The sequence below is a fragment of the Corapipo altera genome, unplaced genomic scaffold (assembly GCF_003945725.1).
Source record: "Corapipo altera isolate COAL_440 unplaced genomic scaffold, ASM394572v1 126, whole genome shotgun sequence".
Taxonomy (NCBI): domain Eukaryota; kingdom Metazoa; phylum Chordata; class Aves; order Passeriformes; family Pipridae; genus Corapipo; species Corapipo altera.
In genome coordinates, this window is record NW_020884937.1 from 1,880,412 (window position 1) to 1,906,350 (window position 25,939).

The 25,939-nt window shown below is 40.6% G+C and overlaps 1 protein-coding gene across 10 annotated transcripts in view; it reads left to right on the top strand.

Moving 5' to 3' along the window:
• ADCYAP1R1 (ADCYAP receptor type I) overlaps positions 1–25,939 on the top strand; it is a 144,558-nt gene that overhangs the window by 21,987 nt on the left and 96,632 nt on the right. For all 10 annotated transcript variants that reach the window (XM_027660579.1, XM_027660578.1, XM_027660581.1 and 7 more), the window contains one exon: positions 10,193–10,358. In XM_027660579.1, coding sequence (XP_027516380.1) covers positions 10,308–10,358 — 51 coding nt within the window. In that variant the 5' untranslated portion in view covers positions 10,193–10,307. The remainder of the gene's footprint in view (positions 1–10,192; positions 10,359–25,939) is intronic.

The following is a 25,939-nucleotide window of genomic DNA, read 5'->3' on the forward strand; positions in this document are numbered from 1 at the left end:
AAGGAAAGGAAAGGAAAGGAAAGGAAAGGAAAGGAAAGGAAAGGAAAGGAAAGGAAAGGAAAGAAGAGTCACACAATATTTTTTCTATACTCATTTTGGAAATTTGGACTATCTTTTGTGTAAGAACTTTTAGAATCATAGAATTATTTGGGTTGGGAAAGACCTCCAAGACCATTGAGTCCAACCATGAACTCAGTGCCAGCGCGTTCACCACTGAACCCCATCCTCAGGTGCCACATCCCCACACCTTTGGAACACCTCCAGGGATGGTGATTCCACCACTGCCCTGGGCAGCCTGTTCCAATACCTGAAGACATTTTTCCTAATATCCAGTCTAAACCTCCCCTGTCACAACTTGGGGCCATTTCTTTGATCCTGTCACTTATTACCTGGGAGTTCAGAGCCTTTCTACTGAGGCCTGAACTCCTCCCGTCTGTCCACATGTCTCAGCTGCCATCACTGTTCTCCTCCACCACCCAGAAAAGCTCTGGAACCTTCACAGCCTCCAGATTACTGCGAGCAGGAAGGGCCAAGAACATATTCCACTTTCCTCAATGCACTTTTCCTCCTTGCAGAGACACGAGTTTACTCCGTGCTTTAAGGTGACTGGATGGGATCCAGCTCCGAGTCAGAGCCCATGTGGTCGGGAGCCTCTAACTATTACCACTGCAAAAATCCACGTGTCAGAGGAATCAGTTTACAAAATATTCACGTCCTCTCAAAATTCCAAGTGTTTTTTTACCATCCTTCTCTCTCTGGGAGGCATTTTCAGGTCTTTTTTTCTGCTGAGAGTTCAAAGTTTTCTTCTAATTCCCAGCTTAACGTCTTGTCCCAATGCTGATTTTGATTTCAACCACTTTTCTTCCTCCTTTTTTTTAATACTTCTGCTATTCTCAGGGCTGTGCCTACTCAACACAGACTCCTGAGCTAATCAAACTGTTTCCTGCTTTATTAGCTCTTGCTTTGCCAAGATGAGTAGCACTTTGTACCAGAGCAAGGCAAAGCCATGAGCTGCTGAGGTGACTTGCTCATTATTCCTTCACTGTGGATGGAGCTGAGAGAAAATAGCTTGGATAGAGATGTTTCACTTTCAGACAGCCAAATTTATGTGACTTGAATTTCCATCCCTGCTGCTGCAAGAACACGTGCTGTGGAAGGTCCTAATATTGTCCAAATGTAATGAGTTCATTAACCACGAGATGGAACACAGCTGGGGGAGCTCAGGCTGTAAGAGATGCAACAGGAAAGGAGGAAAATAGGAAAGGAGCATGGAGAAAAAAAAGGGAATTATGCAATTTCCTCGTGCCCATGCAGTGACCTAGCTTTATCTTTCAGAGTGAAACTGTTAAAAAAAAGGCATTGTCATAAAAAAAAAAAAAAAAAAAAAAAAAAGAGGGATTTTCACCTCCCTAAAGATGGAAGAGACAGGATTGTAGTGCCTGGTCTGTTGTGGGATACATTTCCTTGAGAATTGGACAGTATGCACTTGGGGAATCACAATAACAGGGGTATCTTTTTCTCTATCCAGCAAGAAATTGAGAAACATGTCATATTGTTCTTTTTTTTTTTTTTTGTCAAGATGGGCTGAAGTTTGGCCCATGAAAGCTTTCTATGTTCTTGGTTAGAAGTGTGGAGGAGGATGGTAGATATTCATCTGGGACGTAGCACAGGTTGCCAACTCAGAATCCTCAGGGAAGTACGAGCTGTTGTATTCAGAATGCCTCTGACTTTGCCTTGGAAAATAAGGAATTATACATATGAGGCAAAGAAAGATCATTTGATCATCCTCTCGGATCACCTTGGCAATTTTCCCACACTTCCAAGCACTCTTTTCTCAATAGCAAGGTTATATCAGGCTGTTTTCTTCACACCATCACATATTTATTCATTTGGCATCTGGCAGCTGCTCGTTGTATTTCCCACCTTCCAAATCAACAGATAAATCCCTTTCATTGCTTATTTTATTACTTTTGTTCTGCTTTCAGACAGGAAGGGCAGACTTGTTTCCCAGGGCTGATAAGAGGTGGTTGAGCTGTTGCTGGAGCTCAGAGACTGTGTCTTGGCCCTGGGTCCATCACCAGCTCCAGGGACACTCCTCTGGAGTCTGCCTGTCCTAAATAGAGGAATGTCTTGTTAAAGATCCCCTTGGTGTTTCCTTACAGCTGAGAGCACCTTGCACAGAGACTGGCTTGTGTCTGGGGAGCAATGACAGCTTGATCCCAAGATAATCAGCTCAGCACATCAAGAGAGTTAATTAAGGGTGTTAAGAGTGGCACGCATTCCAGTAGACATAATATTTTGAGTTAAGGAGTGGGTTAGAAAGTACCATAGAAGTGCTGCTCTTGGGATCATCTCCAGAGATAATAGGAATAAAAGGCTGTGGTCCAGAACTGCATTTTTCTGCTCTTCCTCTTTCCTGTACCTGTGATAGATGTTTGCTCAACCTGTGCTGAGCAGGTTCAAAGCAGAGGCTGATGGCCATGTTGATGGATATCTTAGAGTGCTGACAAGCCCCTATGAATCACAAAAAACCAATATTTACACCTACAGCCAGGGCAGAAAACCCAGACCACCAGTCAAGGGAAGCAAATCAATCAAGCAGCTCTTGCAAAACATTGATATGCCAGATAGAGAACACATTTTACTGGTTGTGGAGTAATAATTTTGAAGAACTTTGCCAAGCAGCACTTAAAGCTCTGCTGGAATGGAGCAGTATCTCGTTACCTTTATGATCCCATATTAGTTTCATATTAGCTATGAAGCATCACACATACTGCAGATGCTTCCAGAGGATAATTGATCTGCTGCGAAGGTGGAAACTTCTTATGTAATTTTTTTACTTTGCCTAATGCTTCCTAAATGTGTGGTAATTTGCAATTATTTCCCTGCAGCTGAGTGTCCACGGTCTTCAGTCACAAAGTCAGGTCACTTCCCCGGGTCTCTGGGGACACCAACAACATAAGGGCACAATAAATCTGATAGATAAGTGAACAGGGAAAATAATGTCAATCAAAGCAAGGATTTTATCGATGATGTTGTGTGGGAAACTTGCCAAGAATAGCAATCCTGTGCCCAGGGAGTTATGAATTGTATTCCATAGTTTCTGCTCTCATGAGTCTGTAGCTGCTCTAGTTGCAAAGATAAGCTGGAAAATCTTGACCTCCAAATGATTGATCCACTTGTGTCCATCTGAATTTTCAGAGAGCCTGAAGGAACAGTTCCAAAAGACATTCAATGTCAAAATACTCAGATATCCAAAATCTAGATGTCATTAACCTTCAATGTTTCATCATAGCTCTATGGGTGAAGCAGTAAAATAAGAAGGAGAGGAGTTGTTATGATGATTTTTTATGACTTATAAAAGTCAGGCATTTTAACTGGGGTTTGTTTAAAAAAAATGAAGTATTGTTTGGTTTTATACACTATGTCCTGCAAGAGCATGAAGTTTCAGAGCTCAGTAAAGTCTGGGCTTTATGATCACATCTATGAAGGGATAGGATATAGTGGATTTGGACTTTCAAATAGTTTCTAAATCTGTCTTTACTAAAGAAAGACTCTACCTTGAGGAAAAGCAGGCATCAGCTGAGATCACAAGAGCTGAGTGGACCAAACATGACAGATTTACCTTAATTTAAAAAGCTTCCACACCTACTGGCTTATGGCAGCTTGTTGTGTGTGCTCTGTGACTGGTAGTGACTGCAATGAAACAGCTTGAATACAAAACTAAACCAAAATTCTACTTTATAACCATGAATTTGATGGGAACCAAGATGTACATGTGTATTTACTGGGTATCAGCTGTGACATAAGTAGTTTGTAAGCTGTAAAATTTTTTGTGTGTGTCTAACCCCTAAACAAAGACAAAACAGAAGACCAGGAGTATGTGATTCTTCCTCCAAAATAATGGTGAGTACCAGAAGGAATCATAGAATAATTTGAGTTAGAAAGGACCTTTTAAAGGTCATTTAGTCCAACCCTCTGTCACGGGCAGGGACATCATCCCTGTCACTGCGGGGAGCCCTGGGAAGAACCACAAAGATGGATAAGGAATTACAAGGAGAGACTGAGGGACCTATGTCTGTTTGGACTAGAGAAGAGAAGATTTGGGGAATCTCAATGTATAGGAATATTTGATGGAAGGATGTAAAGGAGACAGACTCAGGCTCCTCTCAGAGCTGAAAAGAGGCAACAAGCACACATAGATATACAGGAAATTCAACTATAAATGACACTTTATTATTGTTAGAATGGTCAAGTAGAGGTTGTGGAGAGTCTCAACATTTGGAGATATTCAGAAATTGGTTGAAAATGAGTTTTGAATAACCTGTTACCCACTGTAGCTGACCCTGCTTTGAGCAGGGAACTTGGACTGAACAATCTCCGGAGGTCCTTCCAACTCCCAGTTCTGTGAATGCCTTTATCAGTTATTCTTCCTGCAAAACCTCACTGCTTTTACTTCTTTCCCACACAAATCCTTGTGGAAGTAAATGAAGTTGATAATCCTACTTTCTGTAAAAATATTTTAACACTAAGGCTTGATTTGCATAGGGAACTCACAACACCTGCAATTTACCATTTCCTACTTTAATCACACTTTTATCTTCATTTTTAGAAAGGGAGTTGTAGTGAAATTCACAGGTGTTTTCTGAATTTTATGCAAGGAAAAAAAAAATCAAAAAGCTATTCCTCCAGATAGAAAAAGGATTACTTCTGAGACACTTGGTTCTTCATTAACACTGAAATGCTTAAGCCAGGCAGCAGCTGAATATATTTCTTTCAACTATTATTTCCATGTTAAATTGCCGCTAGTATTGGATCAGCTCCCTTTTAAGTTTCCTAAAATCAAAAGCAATAATTTTCCTGAGCAGTGGAAACACTGGATATTAGGAGAGTCTGCCTGAATGTGTCATTCGTTGATGGATGGGTTTCAGGTATGATCTCCTCATCAGTTCGTTAAAACCATGGCTGGGTGTCTTACAGCCTCCATCCATCCTTGTGGACTATCCTGGGAAAAAAATCCAGCTTGATGGTTGACAACTCTTTCAGGAAAAGGTGTAGCATTTCTGCCTGAGACCCTTGAAACATTCACATGCAGCTGAAAAGGGTTTTGTCACTTGTAGGACAAAATCCACCTCTAGCACCTCCTAATATAATTACCCTTTAAAACCTGTTTTTGCACTGACAACAGACATGAGCAATGGAAACAAGGACTTGGGGGACTTTTCCAGTTAAACATGTAAAGGGACCTCTTGGTTTTTAAAAGAAAGTAGAGTCAGATGCTCAGATGCTGTGATGCATGGAGAAACTTTAATTTCAGTGAATTCACTTCTTAAGCAAATGAAAACAACCCAAAATATTTAAACTCCGAGAAATAGTAAGTGCTCTATTAGAGGTAGTGGAAAGACCATGATGTTCTTTTTCTCTGCCTTGACAGGATTGCTCTTTATGGGCTACTTTCCATGGGAAACTTCAGAGCTCTTGCTGCCTGGTACTCAGTTAAACCTTCTTTTAGCTTTTCTGTTGCCTTAAATGTATCGGCATTAATTTATTGACACCCTAAAGAACCAAATTCCTTCTCAAGCCTTCGTGGAGTGTCAAACTTTGCTGTTTTGTGTTTCATCTTGCTGATCCATATACTTCAGAAGACACTGGAGGTGGGATCATTCTGCCCAAATTTAGGTCTCCACAACATGGATGTCAAGAATTGCTTTACACTCCGGGGGAGAGAAGTCGAAAGTTGAAAGTAGACAGTTAAAATAGGTCAGACAAAATGCTTTCTTCATATGTCTGCTTCTCTCTGCTGACTATATAAAGAGACTTGACAATGAGCTCATGTGTCTCCTGGGTTTCTAAAATTAGGTGACGTGTCCTAGGTCACTGAAGGGTTGATTTCTCAGCTCTGCTTGTTGCTGGCAAGTGTCTCTCCGTTGACATGAGGAAGGTGCCCCATGCCCAGTGCACCACATTATGTAGCTGCCTTGCTACATTTGGGAAGTTTTAGGAGGGAAACAATAAAATGCACTGGGTTTCACACCTTGTATTGAGAGCCTGAAGAACACAGATAAAGAATCAGTTGCATAATGGAAGGTGTTCCAGCCCTGTGATAACTCAGGAGAGCCACTGACTTGATCAGAGGGTTGGAACACCTCTCCTGTGACTTCAGGCTGAAAGAGTTGGGACTACTAGTCCTGGAGAAGGGAAGGCTCTGGGGAGACCTGAGAGCACCTTCCAGTGCCTAGAGGGGGCTTACAAAGGAGCTGGAGAGGGACTTTTCACAAGGGTATGGAGTGAAAGTCCAAGGGGAAATGGCCTTAAGCAGAAGGACGGCAGGTTGAGATTAGATTTTAGGAATAAATTCTTCCCTGTGAAGGTGGGGAGGCCCTGGCACAGGTTGCCCAGAGAAGCTGTGGCTGTCCCAGCCCTGGAAGTGTCCAAGGCCAGGTTGGATGGGGCTTGGAGCAACCTGGGCTAGTGGAAGTGTCCCTGCCCATGGCAGAGGGTGGAACAAGATGATCTTTAAGGTCCCTTCCAACCCAAACCATTTGATGATTTTGTGATAATTAACCTGTTCATATGTAAGCTAAACCAACCATTTATCAAACCCTGTGCCATAAACAGCTCTGGACTTCCATTTCCTGGGGAGAAAATGGGAATCACAAGGGAGTGTTCTGTGGAGCAGATCAACTGGTGACATCTGAGGTATTCCCCTCAGCACTTTTGCACCCAGTAATTTTCCACCCATGTTTATTCTTCCTGGGGAAATGTTCTTCATGTCTTTAGGAAGTACTGGAATAACTGTGCATGGAGTGGTTGACTTTTCTGAAATACATTCAGCCTGCAAAAGCTCCACTGATGCTGCACATTGTCAAAACCTTTCTGACTTCCACACTCGTGTAGTACCTTGGTCGTGGTGCAGGAAAAGGATGTGGTGGGAGTAGACACTGAAGGAAGATGAATTAAGTGCTAAATTACCATTTGATCATCAGTGGTCTAAGCCATTGTGGGTCAGCTTTGCAGTGTATTGGTTTCCTTTCAAAGCACTGGCACACATCCCGGAGGACCACAACAAGGAACCCAGACCCGATGTTTTATTTTGGGTGAGATCTCAATAGCAGCTCACAACTGCCTTATAAAGTCACTCAAAATCCTCTTTCATTCATCCACTGTGATGCTGTGTAACAGTTTTACTCGTTATTTGATATGGTGACTTTTTATTCTTTTAAGGAGAGATTTATTACGTTTTTTATGCCTCCCTGGCAGTAGACACATCACACTTGGAAAGGACCCACCATCTGGTTCTGTTGATGAGTGACATCACGTTGTGCACTTGACACTTTTGGGCTTCTCATGGAGCAATTGTCCTCACCAGCCTCCAGAGTCCCTTTTTAGACAGGGGAAAGAAATGGGCACTTGCAGCAGAACAGGTTTTGCCAGAGCTTTTCCAAATTACCCTTGAAGAATCCAAGATACTTCCATAAAGAATCTACAGTAGTGTTTACAGTGGACAAATGAATTCACCTTCATAGGTGACAAATTATTTTCTTAAGTCGTTAGTTGACAAAAACAAGGCTTTTTTTTTTTTTTAATTCTTCTTTCTGTATTTCAGCCATGCTTGAAATAATCTCCTGAAGCCCATTCCATTTTAGTAACAATCAACTGATTTTCAGATTCTCAGACACTTCAAAAGCCCTTCTGTCTCACCAGAGGTCACTGAAGATTATTCTGGGGATCTACATATCCATAACCAAAAGGTGTGTTGGTTACTCTGACTTCACTAATTTTAATTACAGTGGCAGAAGCACCTAAAACAGCAACATGAAGCATCAGTATCTCTAATTTCCTAATGAAATTACAGGATTTGGCTACCAGTGACATCAGAAGAAAATATGATAATTCAAGCTTCCCTTCCAAATCCTATATTAATATATTTAATTATTTTTCTCAATACTGAATGGTAATGCTTTATCAACATTACCTGTATTTTTAAATAAGTCTATTTTTCTAGTAAAACATAGCTGGTAGTACCTGTCTGGGAGATAACTAGGCTTTAATTGGTAATAGAGATAACAAGGATCTAACTGGTAATACAGATAACTAGGCTTTAATTAGTAATAGAGATAATTAGCCTTTAATTGGTAATAGGTGGACTGTTGCATGTATGTATATCATGCATGCTGGGAATTGCTAAATAATAAACACAGGTTCTGCTGCAGGTTCAGGTCATAAGTTCACAGAACTGGGAGTTGTTATTACCTAATAAACACTTGAGTCTCTGTGGATGACATGAAGGCCTCAGCCCAGCATTTGATGCAGGTTTCCATGACTACCTTGAAGGGAAAAAAATGAAGTAGATTCTTTTATTTTTCCCTGCAATATGTGAAAGGAAAGCAGTGAAATGGTTTGCAGATGTTCCTGTTGTCTCTTTTAGAAAAGTTCCTTTGAAACTCAGATGAAACAGGAGGTGGAAAACGTCTTCGCTTTTTAAACCTGGTGAAGGCCAGGTTAAAGTAGAACTGGGTCTTCAAAAAATGTAAAAAGTGGATTCTAAAGGTTCCCACCTTCCCCCAGGGTGTTTGTCCAACTTTAATCAGGCATCTCCCACCCTTCCCTTGCATTTAAAGAATTCAAATAATTCAAATTTCTGATGCATTACAGTGACAGAATGCAAGGACATAATTCAACCTCCACATCCCTGTCTGGCCTTCCTGGACTGACCTGCACACAGGAACACAAATAACCAAGAAATAATTTCAAATCCAATGTCTGCTGATGCCTCTGTCTGGTTTTCTCTTGCCTGTGCTAATGGAGTGACTTTCTTTTCCCAATCCTCACGGCTGAATGTCACCATGGATGTTTGCTGTCCTCCTCAGCTGAGATCTTATCAGTCCTTCATTATTTGATAAACCATCAGAAACACAGTTCAGTAATTCAATTCAGTGCCAGAGCAGAGAGGGAGCGACTGATCAAGCGAGGATGGAGGAAAACAGATCAGTTTAGAGTGAATTTTATGAACCATTGTTCTCCAAAAATTTTAGGGAGAGATTAATTTTCCTTTTTTTTTTTTTTTTTTAATGGAAAGACTCTCTCCTTTCTTAATGCTGATGTCCTGGCAGTATGTCACAGTCAGTATAAAAATTGAGTGTCCTTTAGTTGTAAGAGTTCTTTTACAAGTCAGTTCTTTACAAATCAAAGCAGGATAATGAAAAAAATAAATCCAAATCTTGAAACACCTTCCCCTTTGCTTCACCCTTCTTTCTTGATTGATTTTGACTCCCAAATCCAATACAAGGGGATTCACCTGAGGTGAGGGACAACTGTGGAAAGAAAGAGAATGAATATGAAAGGTTGTCTCCATGCTAAAAAACTGACTGTAGGTGAAATGAGACTGCTGTGTCACCAAGGTATCAGGATTTGAGGGAGGATTGTGTTTTAAATGAGGTTTGGATCCAGCCCGAGTCTGAAACAGAGAGGTTGTTTTGAATGAGAAACTGTCTGAGGAATCTTTCTGATTTGGGGTGAGTGGGAATTTTTAAGCTCTAGGTTATGGCAGGAGGTGCAAGGACAGAACTAATATCAGGTCCTGACCACCTGCTCAGCTCCTTGGCAGAGACCAAGCAATGAAGTTATAAGTCAATGTCTTATTATGTGGATGAATCTTTACTCTAAGACTACAATTCATTCCTCTGCACCTCTATTTCTGAGTTCTCAAAGAGCTGTGGGGTTTTAACAACTCTGGTCATGGATTTTGTTACCAGGACAAATGATCTCCGGGAGTAAATCATCATGTCCTCCACACTCCTAAAAAGCCCCCAGACAGCTGTGCTTTTAAAAGACTGCTGAAAATCATGAAGAGTGAATCACAGCTTCAGAAATTAGGCAGACAGGTCCTTTTTCTGGCTTAAAACAATCCATCCTACCTTCTCCTTTGGGTGCAGTTTAGATCTTTGCATCTACAGAGCTTGTTCCAGTAGCTTCTTTGAGACAAGTTACTGATCACACAGACTTTGGATGTCCTTTGGCTTTAAATTAGGTGTCCAAAACCATCTATAACAGCTGCAATGCAGACAGGGATGGCTGATCTCTAATATGTGCAACTCGGAGTTTGAGTGTTGGGTTCTCTGTTTTCTGTCCATCTCTTTTTCATTCTTTTCATGGTTTCCATATTTTTAACACTTTTCCTCTTTCATTGCAGAGATCTGAGCCTTGAGGTGAGGACCTCGACCCAAATACCTGCAGAGAGCCTGTGCTTCAGCCCTAATCACAGTGTTAACGAAAAAAAACTTGACTGAAGTTAATTAGGAGAGAAGATGGCCCTCACCAGGAAGATCTGCCTCTTCACTCTCATGTTGCTTCCCATGGTAAGGAAAAAGGTTTTTATTTGTATTGTCCTGATATAAATACATGTTCTGATGGCCAGGAGTGAAGAATCTTCTGCTGACACCAATTCTGGCTTTTTCTATGTGGGTTTTTTATATGTTGGGTTAGGGCTTTTCCAACCTCCCTTGTTAATGCAATAGGACTGTGGTCACTGCTCATCCTGAGAAGGGCAAGTCTGTTCCTTAAGGGCACTTGTTCACTGTTTTTCTCCAAGATTAAAAATAAAATAAAGTAATAATTAAAAAAAGAGTGGGGTTTCTCTTTCAAATCCATGGACTTAAGAGTGTTTTTTTCCAGACAGAAGGGATAAAATTAAAGATTCCTATCAGCCCTGTAAAACCTAAACCTTGAGACGTTTTGGGCAGTGCTTTTGGATGCCTCCATTTTCAGAGGACTGATTTTAAGAAACAATACAAATGGCCCTCCTCTAAAGATACTAAAGGCATTCAGAGTCATTTATCACGTTTCTGAAGACATTCAACTCTTTCTGAAGATGACAGGGATTAATTTTCCCCAGAAGTCTTTACTTACTGAGTAACTTACTGTTCCATTAATAACTCAGCATTAACACGTCTGGGGATTGTAACTGTTCCTCTCCATTGTCCCCCTACACATTGTGGCTGTATCTGACCTCACATAACAGCCATAAAAACACTGAATAAAGATGTTTTTTCCTCCCTTTGTAGCTGTGAGAAACAGCATATAACCCTTATAATGAACTCATTTCACATTTCAACTCCGTTCTTTGCTAGACCATTGATCATAAATGTGCTTTTCATCACTTCTCAAAAAACTCTACTCAGAGGGATCCCGTGACAAACAGCACCAGGATTCAAATCTTCCATCTCATTTTTATTAATAACCTTCCACAATTTCCATGCAAGTGCTTTAAAATTGCTTCGTATACAGATATTCTCACGTTACTGCACTTTATTAGTCAGGTACTTGAGAGCATTCTTGACAATTATTTTGTTTTATTTTTAATTAAGAACAATTTAATATGGTAGCGATGTGACCAGAGCATCTTTTAGGAGTTTTTGCAGAGTTTCCTGCTCGTGTGTATCCATTGTGTGACCTCTCTTTTACAATGTCAGCATACAGGGCTTGTCTTTCCTTTGGCATACAAAAATACACTATTTTTCCTTTTGAGGTCTTATTTAAGTCGAATCTATTTAACTGAAAATCTGAAATGTAACATAATTCAGCTAAATTCTGTAGAACAGGGTTGGAACTGGTAGTATACTTGTGTTTATCCAAATAATAAATAATATAATTCGAATATGAAAGTCCTGACTGTAAAAAGTTACTGAAATTCAGATGCTGATTTGTGCTTCTTTTTTTTTTTTTTTTTTTAACATACATTAGATTATTTAAACACACCTTGTTGCTTCTGGTTTGAGACCCAGAAATAACAACTGTCCTGTCTCAGTCTCTCAGGAGTTCCCATCTTACAGCCAAGCCTGGCCCAGCCTCAGTGTTTCCTCACATGTGAGTGCTGGTGAGATGTATCCTGCACTGGGAGAAACTGGAAAGTTGAATTCCTGGGTTTCCCAAGCGTGTTTTTCAGACTGGAACAAAATTACTTAAACAGTCATGTGAATGGAAAAGCAAAAGACATTTTTGTTTAAGGATCGGTGACCTTGAATATTTCAAGATTTTTGGTGCCCAGCTTGAGACAGCCAAAAGGTGTCTTCTTATTTAGAAAGGAGCAGTTTTTAATTAAGGGAGATAAATGAACATATCTCCAGAGCTTTCATAGGCACGACCTTCCTGGCAGATGTAGAAGGACAGCAAGTTTCCAATTGTTAACGTTTCAGGACATAGCTGTGGTTGCTGGGCTGGATAATTAGTGATCAGCTCCAGCTTTTGGAAAGAACAGTTCTTTAATGAAATACTGTGGAGCAAATCAGAGTTAATGAGAAGAAATGTGCTTTTGTATATATGTGGTGTGTCTGCAGTGTTTATGATCTTATTTATATGATTTTATTCCAGTCTTTTGCAGGAATCCAGACACTAAAGTTAAGCTTTTAACACACATGAATTCGCATCTTTGCACACATATTTCTTGGTCAGACTTCAGCCAATGACAGAGATTGCACCATAATTTGTGTGCAAAATTATGCAATTAGTGATTCCCTACATTTCTTTTGACAGACCAAATTTCAGGAATGGTATAATGTTATTTATGATTCTTCCCTTGCTGCGGCTCTTTTGCAATGCTTGTGGCAACACGTTTCTCTCCACTGGGATGCTCATTTTCTCTTCAAACCACCTCTAACGTGCTGTGCCAACGACCTCAAATTGCTACTTTCCTGTCATGCAGATTTTCAGATTTTCTACCAAGGGAGTGGACGTGAATTTAAAAAAAAAAAATAAATTAGAGTAAATCTGAATAGAATAAATTTGAATGTCATCCTAACCCTCAGGAAGTTCCTGACAATAACTGCTTTTATATTGCTTTCCTCTAAACTCATCTGGTACTCCAGGAATCTCCAGTCACCCTCAAGGAGAGCTCCTGTTCTTAGATGTTGGGATTGATCCTCATTTTGTGGCACACGTCTCCATTCCTCAAAGTGGCTGCAGTAGCTCCTGGAATCTGTTTGCACCTGATGTGCAAGTTTTGGATTTACCCACAGTCCCCATTTTACCCACAGGAAACCAAAGCCCCCCAGACTGATGTCCACACCCACAAACAGGGCAAGAAAAAGCTAAAAGGGGACAAAGTATTACAGGGAAATTCTAGGTGGCTTCAAATATAGACTCAGAACAGGCAACAAGAAAATAAAATGCCAAGACATATTTAGGAATGTGCATGTTAAGGCAATTCTGACTGTCAGAGACTAAGGGTGGTTTGATTTTTCATGTGTTTAACAGGTTGTTCTGTATTGGCCTATTAAATGTATTCCACTTTATGAATCACTTGGGATTCAAAACAGCTCCTAGGCCTCTTAGAGGAATTACTGAGCTTTATTTTTTTCCATCATTTTAAGTGTTTTCTCAGATTTAAATACCTATGTTGCTATTTTAGCTGACTTTAATCTGTTTTTGTTAGCTGGGCCACCTCTTCTCAGTCACTCTCATTCTTTTGTTTTGGATGAAGCTCTGAGCAACCTGGTCCAGTGGAAGGTGTTCCTGCCCAGGGCAGGGGGATTGGAATGACATAGTCCTTAAGGTCCCTTCCAACCCAAACCATTCTAGGATTCCATGCTCTTTTCATTTGCACATCAGTTTTCTTCACCCTGCTTATTTTGCTCCTGAACTCATTTTCACTGTCATTTTGATGGATTTTACATTCCCTTCATTTGTGATAACAGTGGGCTTGGTTTTTTTTTTTATTGGAAAATATAACAAAAGTCATCATAAAATTATTGAGGAGAAAGGATCCTAAACCATCATTCCTTTGTCTGGTTCCAAATGTACTTGAAAAACAATGAATTTCATGACTCACAAAGTTGGCTTAGTGTATGAACTGAATTTTAAATGTAACTGCAATGCAGGTGTTTTAACTGTCCGGATAATTCAATCACACGTATTTCTTCACCTAATATTTGGAATTTCTTGTGGATTCATTTTTAATATGGTTAAGTTTTAATGGCAGAATATTCTTTGTAACATTTCATTAACTGGGAAAAGTGTTCACTGACTTCCTTTTTAAAAAAAAATAGAGAGAGAGAAAAGCGAAGGTGTAAGTGATGCCTCTTGTGTACCAAGCTGGAAGTGTGATCCCTGTGTGACAGTCAGATGGGCAAATCCAGATTTGTGTGCACAGGCAGCATCTCACAGAGCAGAGAATGAAACCTTGGTCTGATTATGTTTAAGCAATTCATGAAGAGGTGAGGAGAGAAAGTAGATCTGTTTGCTCAGCCCCTGTTTGCTGAAGGGGGTGATATTTCTCAATCTTTTAAGGGTGTGTATGGGCTGCAGAGCTGAGAACTCTCTGTTATTCATCTGTAGCTGTCATTTGCAGTGCCAGGCTATGTTCAAACATCCGCATTTCAGCCTCTGTCATTTTTAAAAGATGAAAGAGGGTGTATTCAGACACAATATTCTACTAGTTCCTTTCCAACCCTGCAATGTTTTTTTAATGCATTTCCTGCTGCAGCCCAAATGTGAGGCTTTTCAGGCTCCAACAGAAATGTCTGAGTTGGTCTCTACTCTTTAAGGAAACTATTTTTTCCATGCAGGACTTAATGAGAGAGCTTTTAATGAGTTTGTCTGCCTGGTAGCATCTCATAACCCTATTAGAGAAGTCAAGTTCTCTGTAGGACTGCAGGTGTCTCTAACACAGTGCACAGTTAGATGGAAATTCCTTGTTATTTATGTAATGAAAATATAAATATGTACAAATATAGTCAGGGAACTGCTGGGAACGTTCTCCATAGGAGATAAAAACTCAGCTAACCAAGATATTAATACTACCATAGCTTTTCCTTTTTAATATGAGGAGCAATCAGCAGAATATGGCAACCTCTTAAAAGCCTTGTTTAAAATAGAAAAACAAAGTCTCAGAATGTCTAATGGTGGGTAAAGTAGTTTCAAAGAGAAGGCTCAGAATTTTTGGTGCATCACAAAAAGCATCTGAGACAATCAGCGTTGTAGAACCACCGATACCCACCAACTGCAAGTGCATTTCAGAGGCACAAAAATTAGGATCTGAGGTTCCAGATGCTCCTTATCCTGTCAACTGGGTGGGACAGGTACTTACAGAGAGGGAGAGAGTGACATATCCCTCAGGGTGAGATCTCCACCTGAAATATCTACGAGTCTGCGTGTTTATACTCCTGTCTAAGGTGCCTGAAGGTGATGGGAGACCTTGATGTGGCCTTGGTGCTCTGTGGAACTTGTAATCTCACCCTGGGCACATCAGGTTATTGCAGGAGATAAAGAAAGACACCTGCTTAAAACGTTTTTCATAGGATCAGAGAATGGTTTGGGTTGGAAGAAACCTTAAAGACCATCTCGTTCCAACCCCCTGCCACGGGCAGGAACACCTTCCACTAGGCCAGGTTGCTCAGAGCTCCATTCAACCTGGTCTTGAAAGTTTCTCAGCTTATTAAGCACAAAAGATGAATGACAGCCAAAAACCTCCACTTTGGAAATACAGTATTCTACCAACATGTGGTTCTGTGCACAAACAGAAATCTGCAACTTTCCTTCTTCAGGCAGGCAAGTTATGTAGGTTTTGGAAATGCAAGGCAGCAGATGATGAAGAAAATAGTTGCCCTGCATTCCATAAATGTGTTCAACTTTTTACCTTCTGGTAGTAGCAATAATTTCTGTGACAGGCCAATAACATGATGACAGCACTTATTTAAGGACATTAATGTGATTTTCTTTTTTTTTCCCCTGCTGGTTTTGTATTCATGAGCTTGGAGGAGGGTTGGATGAGCAGCCGAACAACAAATTGGGAAATAAAAAGATTTCTTAAAAAAGGAGCCTGTAAAAAAAAAAAAAAAAAAAGGTAAAATTAGAATCAGTGATTTTTTCATGTTGCTCAGCTATTAAGATCCAGCTCCTGGAGGGATATTATTCATGTCTTCAGCAAATGTGCTGCTGGGCTGCTCTGCCTTGGGTTTGCTGAGTCAGCAGCCCAAGAGGATTTCCTGTGGAGTCAGCTTGAAGAGATAACTGTGATGCAGAATCAAAGCCACATACAAAGAAGGGGGAAATGGGGAAAAAAAAAAAAAAAACAGGAAGAGAGGGGAAAAATATCTAAAAATCCCACATCTACAGCACTCTTCCACTACAAGGGATTTGGTCTTTTATGTGGCCTCCTGTCCCTCTCGTCATAGCTGCAATAAACAGTTTTTTCCCAATCCTGAATAAGCTGCACTGCTTCTCAGAGGGAATGTGCATCCTATGGCAAGAATTGGGGCATACCTGAGGATCCAAATGCTGAAAGCCTGTCTGGGGGAGGATATGGGGTCAATGTTTGCCCCAGGGTTGCACACCACAAACCCCTCCAGGTGAACCATCCAGCGGTAGCCATAGTTTGGAAAGCTGATCCAAGGCAGAGCATACTGTGCCTAAAGTGGCTTCCAGGGCTTCTTTTCCAAAGTAGTGGACACATGGCTATTTAATCAAAGCCTCTGAGGCCCTTTAAAAAGCATTTTTCAACCCTAAAGCTGAAGTGCTGCTGTCGCTGCAGTGCCCAAGGGCACAGAACCCAACTCAGCAAACCCCTCCCTGTCTCCCTGGGCTAAGGGTGAACACCTCACTCCAGGTGTGCTCAAGATCCTGAAAAGTCCTCTCAGATTTATTTTCTCCATGTGGAAATGACTTGGAAGTGTGGATTTTGGAGATACAGAATCCCTTCTGTGCTAAAACATGATGATCTCTGTGCTATGTTTATTCCATGCCATATAATGCAAGTTTTACCCTAAACTGAGAAAGTGACTGAATGGGACGTGGCTCTGTTCTTTCCCATGCATGTTGGAGCTGAGTTGTGACCCTAAATAAGTCAGGGAAGGTACTTAGGGCAATATTTAGTCACCTAAATTCTGGATGTTTGGGTTAGAACCGTAGAATCATGGAATGGTTTGAGTTGGAAGGGACCTTAAAGATCCTCCAGTTCCAACAGGTTTACCTTCCACTAGCCCAGGTTGCTCCAAACCCTGTCCAACTGGGCCTTGAACATTTCCAGGGATGGAGAATCCACAGTTTCTCTGAGCTACCTGTGCCAGTGCCTCAGATTGGTATATTTGCCTATATTATCATATAATCATGATTCTTCTCTACTCATTGTCAAGGGAAAGAACTTCTAGATATTGGATTAACCAATCCTAAATGCCCCAACACTCTCCTTACTGCAGTGTCCTCAAGAACTATCTCAGACTAGATTTTGGTTTCTTTAGCTTTTAGAAACCTCATGTTTATTAATCTGTATGGGGCATTCTGTGAATGTTATGTGGATCATGAATTGATGACAGTAAATCACTTTTGCCCAGTTGATTGTCTTGAATTTTCAATATCTTGTGACTCATCTTTGGAGGGTGGTTTGTAAGGTTATCACAAAGAATGCTGTTTACTGCCTTTTCTGGAACATATTTTTAAAATCCAGTATTGAATATATGTTCTTCTATGGGTGAGAGCAGATGTCAATGGATCTTCGTGTCTGTAGTTAAGAAAAATGACAAATGCATCCATTAAATACTTCAGGATCTTTAAAAAAAAAAAAAAGGAAAAAAGATAATTTTTAAAGAAAACAGGAAAAATGTGTTCCCCACAGAATAACATGCTAAAAATACTTTGTAGTATTTTTGATAGAATTATTATTTCTAGTCAAGTTCAAAGAATCCAACCTCATTTTTAGCCCCCCCTTTTTTTTTACAATCTAAGATTTCTAAATATTTTTTCAAAAGAGACACAATATGGAAAAAGAGCACTTTATAACTCCTCCCCCTTTTTAAAAAATGAACAAATTACAGCTGCTTGTGGGAGATTTTTGGTATCAATACAGCTTAGACTGTAAATATAATCAACATTTTGAGTGAAAATAGTCTCAACGAACACCTTCCATGCACATTTTATTTTTGTTGGGGAATTCAGTGATTTCATACATGCTCAGTGCCCAGCCTCACTGTTCCAATATATTTTGTATCTGCACACTGAAAAATTCTGTTGAGGATTTCAAAGTGATGAAGTTTTTTACTGTTCCTGAACTTCCCAATTACACATTTCTGCAATGTTCTTTTCTTGCTCAGTAGGCGTCTTTTGGAGTGCAAAATTCTTATTAATTCTCTGAGAGCTTTAGAAAATAAGAAGAAAACACTTCAGCTGCTTTGTACTCACTCTCTTGAAATGATTTTGGTCCCACAGTCTCTCATCATCTCAACATCTGTGGCCAAAGTGTTTTATGCAGGGGTTATTTAGGCTAAATGCAGGCTGTCGATTGGGTTTGAAGACCCCTGAAACAATTTGTCAATAATTTGAGCTACTGATATGTGCATTTTTGGGAAGGCAAAGTACAGAGGTTTTAATTTATTTTTAATTATTTTTCCCTGATACCCACATCTGAGCATATCACACGTTTATCTTAAAACTATTTTGGATCTTTACTTTGGCTTTCTGGTTTGCAGGATAACTTATGCAAAATGTATCTTGGATAAGATTAGAGATACACTAAAGCTCAAGGGTATAAAGTTGTTTTTACTTCCTCACAGATATTAAACTGTTTTGTTGTTGTTGTTGTTGTTTTTTCCTGCTGCCCCCTGGCTGAGCTGGTTTTAGTTATTAGATCTCTGTTAGCCACTTATGATAATTTCCTCCATTACTTAGAAAACATAACAAAACACTTGACATGTTTGCTCAGCAGTAGAAATTAAATTCTCATGCTGTTTCACTGCAAGCCAGACCATTTTAGTTCCTCTTCCAGCAGCATGGATGGGGGAAATCTAAACCTTTTTTGCATCATATGTTTTATTTTATATCTGAACTAATGAAGAAGCACCAGGTGAACAAACTGTAGGCTAATTTAAAATAACTGTTGACTCTCACTGAATATTTTCAGTTTAAAAAGTTTGACCTCAAAACTGAAGAAGTTTCTATTCATCCCATAACTGGCTGTGGCTGTAGCATTCCCAGGTGCACTCTATTTGCAGAGCAGCTATGGAATTTTGTACAGACAGGCAGTATTAGTGGGAATGGGTTGCAACACTCTGAAGGACCTTTAACACCCTAAGGCATCACATCTATGCCTATATGTTTATTTTTCTACTCCTCCATGTCATCTGTCTCCCCCTAAAACCTGAATGCTGTGGGTGGTTTCTGCTAAATTTGACAGAAGGTCCATATCCTCAGACAAATTAATTTTCTAACGGTTTCATGTGAATGTTTAGGCAAATGAAGGGATTTTGTTGATCCCCTACAGAAAAATAAGAACTTCAACATAATCTCAAGCTGTGTTAGGCAGCAGAGAGTCCAAAACAGAGCTCATATTAGGACAAGGGCTTGTAGGGATAGGAAAAGAGGGAATGGCTTTAAACTGAAACAGGGCAGTTTAGGATTAGATATTAGGAAGAAATTCTTCCCTGTGAGGGTGGGGAGGCCCTGGCACAGATTGCCCAGAGAAGCTGTGGCTGTCCCATCCCTGGAAGTGTCCAAAACCAGGTTGGACAGGGCTTGGAGCAACCTGGGCTAGTGGAAGGTGTCCCTGCCCATGGCAGGGGTTGGAATGAGCTGTTTTTTAAGGTCCCTTCCAACCCAAACCATTCTAGAATTCTGTGGTCTGGGAGACACTACTCCATGTGGTCAATGGCTAAAGACTTATGCTACTGCTCAAAAAACACAGCAGATTTATTTTTATTTTTTTAGTCTAACAGTTAATCCAGGTGTCTGGCAATTCAGGATCACTGAATCACAGTTTTAGCAGTAACCTAAGGCATGGGAGCTGGAGGGGGAAATGTTCTTATTGACCCCGTTTAGTGCTCGATTTGAGCAGCTGCAACTTCTTGTGTCTCAGTTCTGTCTGTGTCAAAGACTGCACTGACCTGTCCCTAAAAGGTGTGGAAAAGATGAATCCACTTAATGCTAAGGGTGGTCAGGTGTTAGTGATGGTTAGAAATGCAGATGTGTGAGATATGAGAAGCTGGGTTTACCTCTTTTTTGGAGAAGCACCTGGTGCTGAGCTGCCTGGAGATCTGTCCAGGGTTAAGGAGCTCTGTGGGACACTTGACTTTCAGGCATTCTGAGCTTCATACCTTCAGCTAACCTGAAAAAAAAAAAAATGTTGGGTGGTATATTCCATCTATTTTGCAGCTCAAACCATACAAAATTTCATCAGTGAGATCTGAGTGAAAGGTGCCCTTAGGCCATCACTTCATTGTGCTGAACTGATGATCAAACATTCTGTTTTTCTGCCTTTTCTCTCACACTTCTTCGAACACGACCTGGTCTCTGAATTATTCACACCTATAAAATCCATGTTCATGAACAGTACGTGCTATAGCAACTGAGGACACCCCTGGGTGTTCTGGAAAAGCACAGATAGGGATGGCCCAGGAATGAAACAGTGTCTCCTGATTTTCTAACATGGATATTTCTAACACCTAAATCTCCATCGGATGAATGCCTTCACTTTTGCACTGATGTAATTATTCCTCCTGTACTTCACAGCAGTTTACTTATTCTACTTGTCCAACAGTTTGGTAGCTTTATTTTAATATTTTAGGCATTTTTTCTGTGAATTTAAACCGTAGATGGGTACCAGAAATGATATTTTCCTTTGGTTTTCACACTCTTTACAACATTAATTCTGCTGCTATTTAATTAGGGGGCACAAAGATGGCAATTCAACTTCTTTTCCCCTTTGAATCCATGGATTTTTCCTACGTCTCTGCTAATGAAATCCAAAATAACACCTTGTGAGTGACAGTCAGTGTTTGAAGGGCAGGTCATCCTGTACTGAGGGCGGCTCCCACTACACGGCGCTGCTTCCAAAGGGAGGCTTGGGGTTGTTGAGCAATGGGAAGTGGAAATCTTCCAGCTGTGTTCGTGGATTTGGGAAAAAAACCAAACACCAGACAGCTGCAGAAGCTGGCAGAAGCCAGAAGTCATCAAAAAATAACACAGTTAAAAAAGGGGAAGAATTAAATCCAGTTTAATGCAATGTACGGGGAGAAAAAATGATTTGACAGGGATGTGTATGAATGACTTTTATCTAAAAATTGTGTTCTCACTGCTATTTTTTTTGCATTTTGGACCACTGATTTTTATTCTGAGGGGGTTTTTATGTGTGAATATGTGTAATATTTATCTGTTGTCAAAGGTGTAATGCAGAAATTCTGAACACAGTAATCCTGAGGATCAAATAAATGTCAGATAACACATATTGGAATCACCCAGCACAATTCATGAGGGACAACATAAAAGAGATTTCACCAATTTTGCTTTCAAATCTTTGTTTAGCTAAAGTATGGCAGCAATTTGCTCTCCTGGCAGAGGAATCCCTTCTCTGTTTCTCTCTTCACCTTGTATAATACACACAGTATTTACATGTGTTAATGTTTCCTTCTGATAGCAGGGAAATCAAAGCAGCCAAAATAGCTGCTCCCATTTCTGATCTTATCGTTCTCCAAGGAAAATGAAACCACCTCCTTTCTATTAACTTCAACCTGAACCAAATTAGAACATTACTGCAATTTAATGTTACCATTTCAAGGGTTCAAATTATATAATTTATTTTTTTTTTGGTGTGTTACAATTCAGAAACAAGTGGAGAGGATTTTGCATGTTTTTATTCCATTGCACGTGGATGGCTCTGGGATGAACAATAATCACACAACCAATAGAATCATGGAATGGTTTGGGTTGGAAGGGACCTTAAAGACCATCCAGTTCCATCCCCTGCCACGGGCAGGGACACCTTCCACTATCCCAGGTTGCTCCAAGCCCCATCCAACCTGGTTTTGGACACTTCCAGGGATGGGGCAGCCACAGCTCCTCTGAGCAACCTGTGCCAGGGCCTCACCACTCTCACAGCCAAGAATTTCTTCCTAATGTTTAACCCTGCCCTCTTTCACTTTGAAGCCATTCCCTTTGTCTTGTCACTCCAGGCTCTTGTCCAAAGTCCCTCTCCAGCTCTCTTGGAGCCCCTTTAGGCACTGGAATACCTCCTGAGATCTCCTTGAAACCTTCACTTCTCCAGGGTAAACAACCCCAGCTCCCTCAGCTTGGACCTAAACTCCCTGAAAAGTAAAAACAGTGTCCATGGTGGAACCGGCTTTTCTTTCTGTAACTGGAAAGTACAACAGTAGAAGAGAAATTAATGTCTGGATATGAGCAGGGAGGTGAAAATAAAGCTGTTAAGGTTAATAACTGAGAAACTCTGGCCACTTCAGGTCCTGGGAAGGCATTCATGTGGAAAATTCAGCTGGAACTGAGCAACAACCTTTTCTGAGGCCTTTGGTTTACTAGGAATAACATCAAGGGAGAGACATGGGCACGAACTCATGGTTATCATGCCAAGCAAGGCAGGTTTCTGAGGTTGTGTTTCACTCACTGTGTGACTCTCACCAGCCACCACTGACAAAGAGACAAAATTTGGGTTTCCTGCTGGGGTGAACACTGTGTCAGGAGACATTGAGACGTGGGAATCCAGGATGGCTGAAGATTTCAGAATCAGGTATCAATAAGGCTGTGATGTGGTTGAATATTAGGAAAAGGTTCCTCACCCAGAAGGTGGTTGGGCACTGGAATAGGTTTCCCAGGGAAGTGGTTGTGGTCCCAAGTCTGCCAGTGTTCAAGAAGTGTTTGGACAACACTCTCAGGCACAGGATGGGAGTTTTGGCTCTGTCCTGTGCAGGGCCAGGAGTTGGACTGGGTGATCCTTTTGAATCCTGCCCAGCTCAGAATATTCTATGATCCAGTGTCACAGATGAAGTAGGACCCAGCATTTTCAAGCTGAAATATTTAAAATTAGGCTCTCTTAGTCAACAGACAAGACCCGATTAAACTGGAATGCACAAACACCCCAGCAGAACACTCACTTATTTCTCCAGGATGCTTTTATTGACACTTCTACACACTCATCACATTAAATTTGGGAAGAGAGTCTTGAACGTATTAGCCAGGACTTATGACCTGTAATACAGAGTTCTAAGCACGCATGCTTGGGTTCTAAGGCCTTTGCTTCTTCTTTTTCTTTTTTTCTTGAAAAAAAAAAATTGTCCCCCGTTTAAATATGCAGAAGATTCTGAGTCCAGAAGCCTGTGCCTTGCAGCCAGCTGCAAACAGCATAGCTGAGGCATCTGTTACCCTGGGACAGAGCCCCTGTGCCACCAGCTCTGCATTAAGGATGCCCTTGTACCTGCCAGCTGAAGTGACTGGCTTAACTCTTCAGGTGCCTGCTGCATCTTGGGGGAGCTGAAAACAACAGGAGTGGTACCATCAGGATAATGAAGTGCGTCCTGAATTTGTCCTTGTTTGGTAATATATCCCTTATCTGAGCAAATTTCTGTAGAGCAGTGGAGTAGAAAATGCTGGAGCCGAATCTGGGTCATGACAAGACTCTGAAAGTGAGACCTGTGGCTTATCTGTCGGGGTCTGAAATGCATCCAGGTCCTGCTGGTTTGTTTGGAATGAAGTCACCCTTTAAGGGGGAGATCTTATGGAAGCAGAAGACCATCTCTGTCCCTGCGTGTTGTCCCTCCTTAAATCAAATCCTCCCCTGCGGTGATATAAGAGTAAAACAGGAATTTGAGATCCCTTGTGCAATCTGGCTCTGTGTTTGGTTGCTTCAGTTTGTTTTCTAGTAATTTTGCAGTTATTTTGTAACACGTTTGTATTTATGATCATCTTGAAACCCACTTGAGGTTCGTGACATGTCCTTTGGTCTCTGGGAGGACGTTCCAAGAAGGCCTCATGAGCAGTGCATGTGTGATAAATTAATTACTGCACACATTTTATGCTGCTCACAGAGAGGGAGTTGGGCCCCTCCTGCCTCCTATCCTGTGGTTGTCTCATAGACAGAGTCTATATTTTATCTATCCTCACGTCACGTGAAGTAAAATATTTAGATAAGGAGTCACACACAGGGATAGGAAACCCACTTTTTACAGGATTAAGTAATAATCTGCATTGTTACATCATGGTTCATGAAACTTTGGGTTTTGGTTTATAATGGCAGAGTCTGCTTGTTACAGCAACTAGTAAATAATAATATTAACACATAAAATGTTAGAAAAGGTAAAAAAAAACAACAAACCACACCTGCAGCTGGAACTGCTCTCAAATATGTTGTTCTGTGCCAGTCCAACTTCTTTATACAGTGTGTTGCCCTTCCAAAACCTCTACTTTTGGAGATCCCATCCCACAGCACTGTGAAAACAAAATAAAATTAAAAATCAGGAGTGTTCAGGGCTGGTTTCTCATGGGGAAGATTCTCTAGGGTGTCAGAAGGCTACGGATGACCCACTGTTCATAGGTATTTATGGCTGAATATCCTGCCCAGTGCTGTGGACCTGAGGCTTCATCCAGTTTTGTTGATTCCTTTCTTTGGTCTCCTTCCATTTAGTTCCTGCTCTTGACTCCTCAGAAAATAGATTGAGGTGACTGGGTCTGGATTTTTTTTAGTGTGTAAAAAGAAAACCCCTCTACATGTCACACCTCATCTGAGATGTTGTGGAGCTCAATTCTTGTGATTGAAGAATGGAATTGGGTGTGATTTTGTTTCCCTTTTCTCTCGAGCTCCCATGAAAATGCCAATTATTACTGTTTCATTTTTATTGTGGCTAATACATGGCTCCCTGTTGACTGTGAGCCTGGGCATGTGCTTCTCTTTTGTGGCATCTTTGAAAGAATTATGTGTTCTTATTGTTCCTTTGAAATATCAGGGATGGGGAATTGAGATCCAAAATTGCTCTCCATCACCTGTTCACTGCATGTCCCTGAGTGGGGCACATTTCTGCTGCATTCAAATCACAAGGTATGATCCTGGTTCAGAGCTGCATGTTCTGAGGTTCTGAAAATGCAATATATATATAGTTTATGTATAAATATAAATAATATAAATATAAGTTAAAGGGTTAAAAATAATTCTGCCATTGTAAGTCATAGTTGTCAATATATACCAGTAAAGGAATTGAATAATTTTATGAGACAAATATTATATAACAGGTGATGTGTCTTCTTACATTCAGTGATATCCAGAGCACTGTTAAACAGGTATAAGTTTTACACTTACAAATGCCCAAGATAGAAATATTACATGTGGTTAAATTACTATAAATTACATACCAAAAACATACCAAATACCCTCTGCTACACCAGTGCAGGGAATTGTTGGTGGTACTCATCACCCCTCTGGCAGTGATTTATCCCAGAGCTTAGTTATTCACTCATGATATAACTGTGCATCACCAGAGATTATGCGTGCTGAGCACTACATTTAAAGGTTTCTGTGAAAGAGTTATTGCCAGATATTTAAATACTCTGATCACCCATGGTTAAATCCCGGGCCCTGTGACAGCTCAGTACCCCTGCTGGCCTATCTGGGGTGCTTAAGGTGGAAAAACAAGGCACAGGTAAGAATTTCCAAGAAGTAGGATAAGACTGGGATTTATCAGTGCCATATCTACAGCCATACAAGTCACCTTGGGCTCTCATTTTTGTTTCCAGCAAGAAACAAACACCAACACTGCAAGTCTCTCTCCATACTAGTTTTTTTCGCCCTGATAATTTAAACTATAAGTGTTGATCAACACCCAGTGTCCAAAATATTAACTGACTGTGAGAGGAGTTGTCTGCTGATGCTTCTTGGCAGCACCACATTGATGCAATTCTAAATAGGGAGATAAGGTGCCCAAGGCAGACAATCATAAAAATAGGAATTTCTGTTTAGTTAGATCACCTAATAAAGGCAGCACTAATATCACTCTCTGTGGTATAAACCCAGTCTGAAGGATCACACTGGCTAATAACTTTATATTGGAACAAAAATGGAATCTTTTATTGTGTGGAAAACTCAGTTGTTTCAATATCTTTCAACATACTACAGGAATATTTTCTTATATCTCCTCTTTTCTTTTTTCTTTTCTTTTCTTTTCTTTTCTTTTCTTTTCTTTTC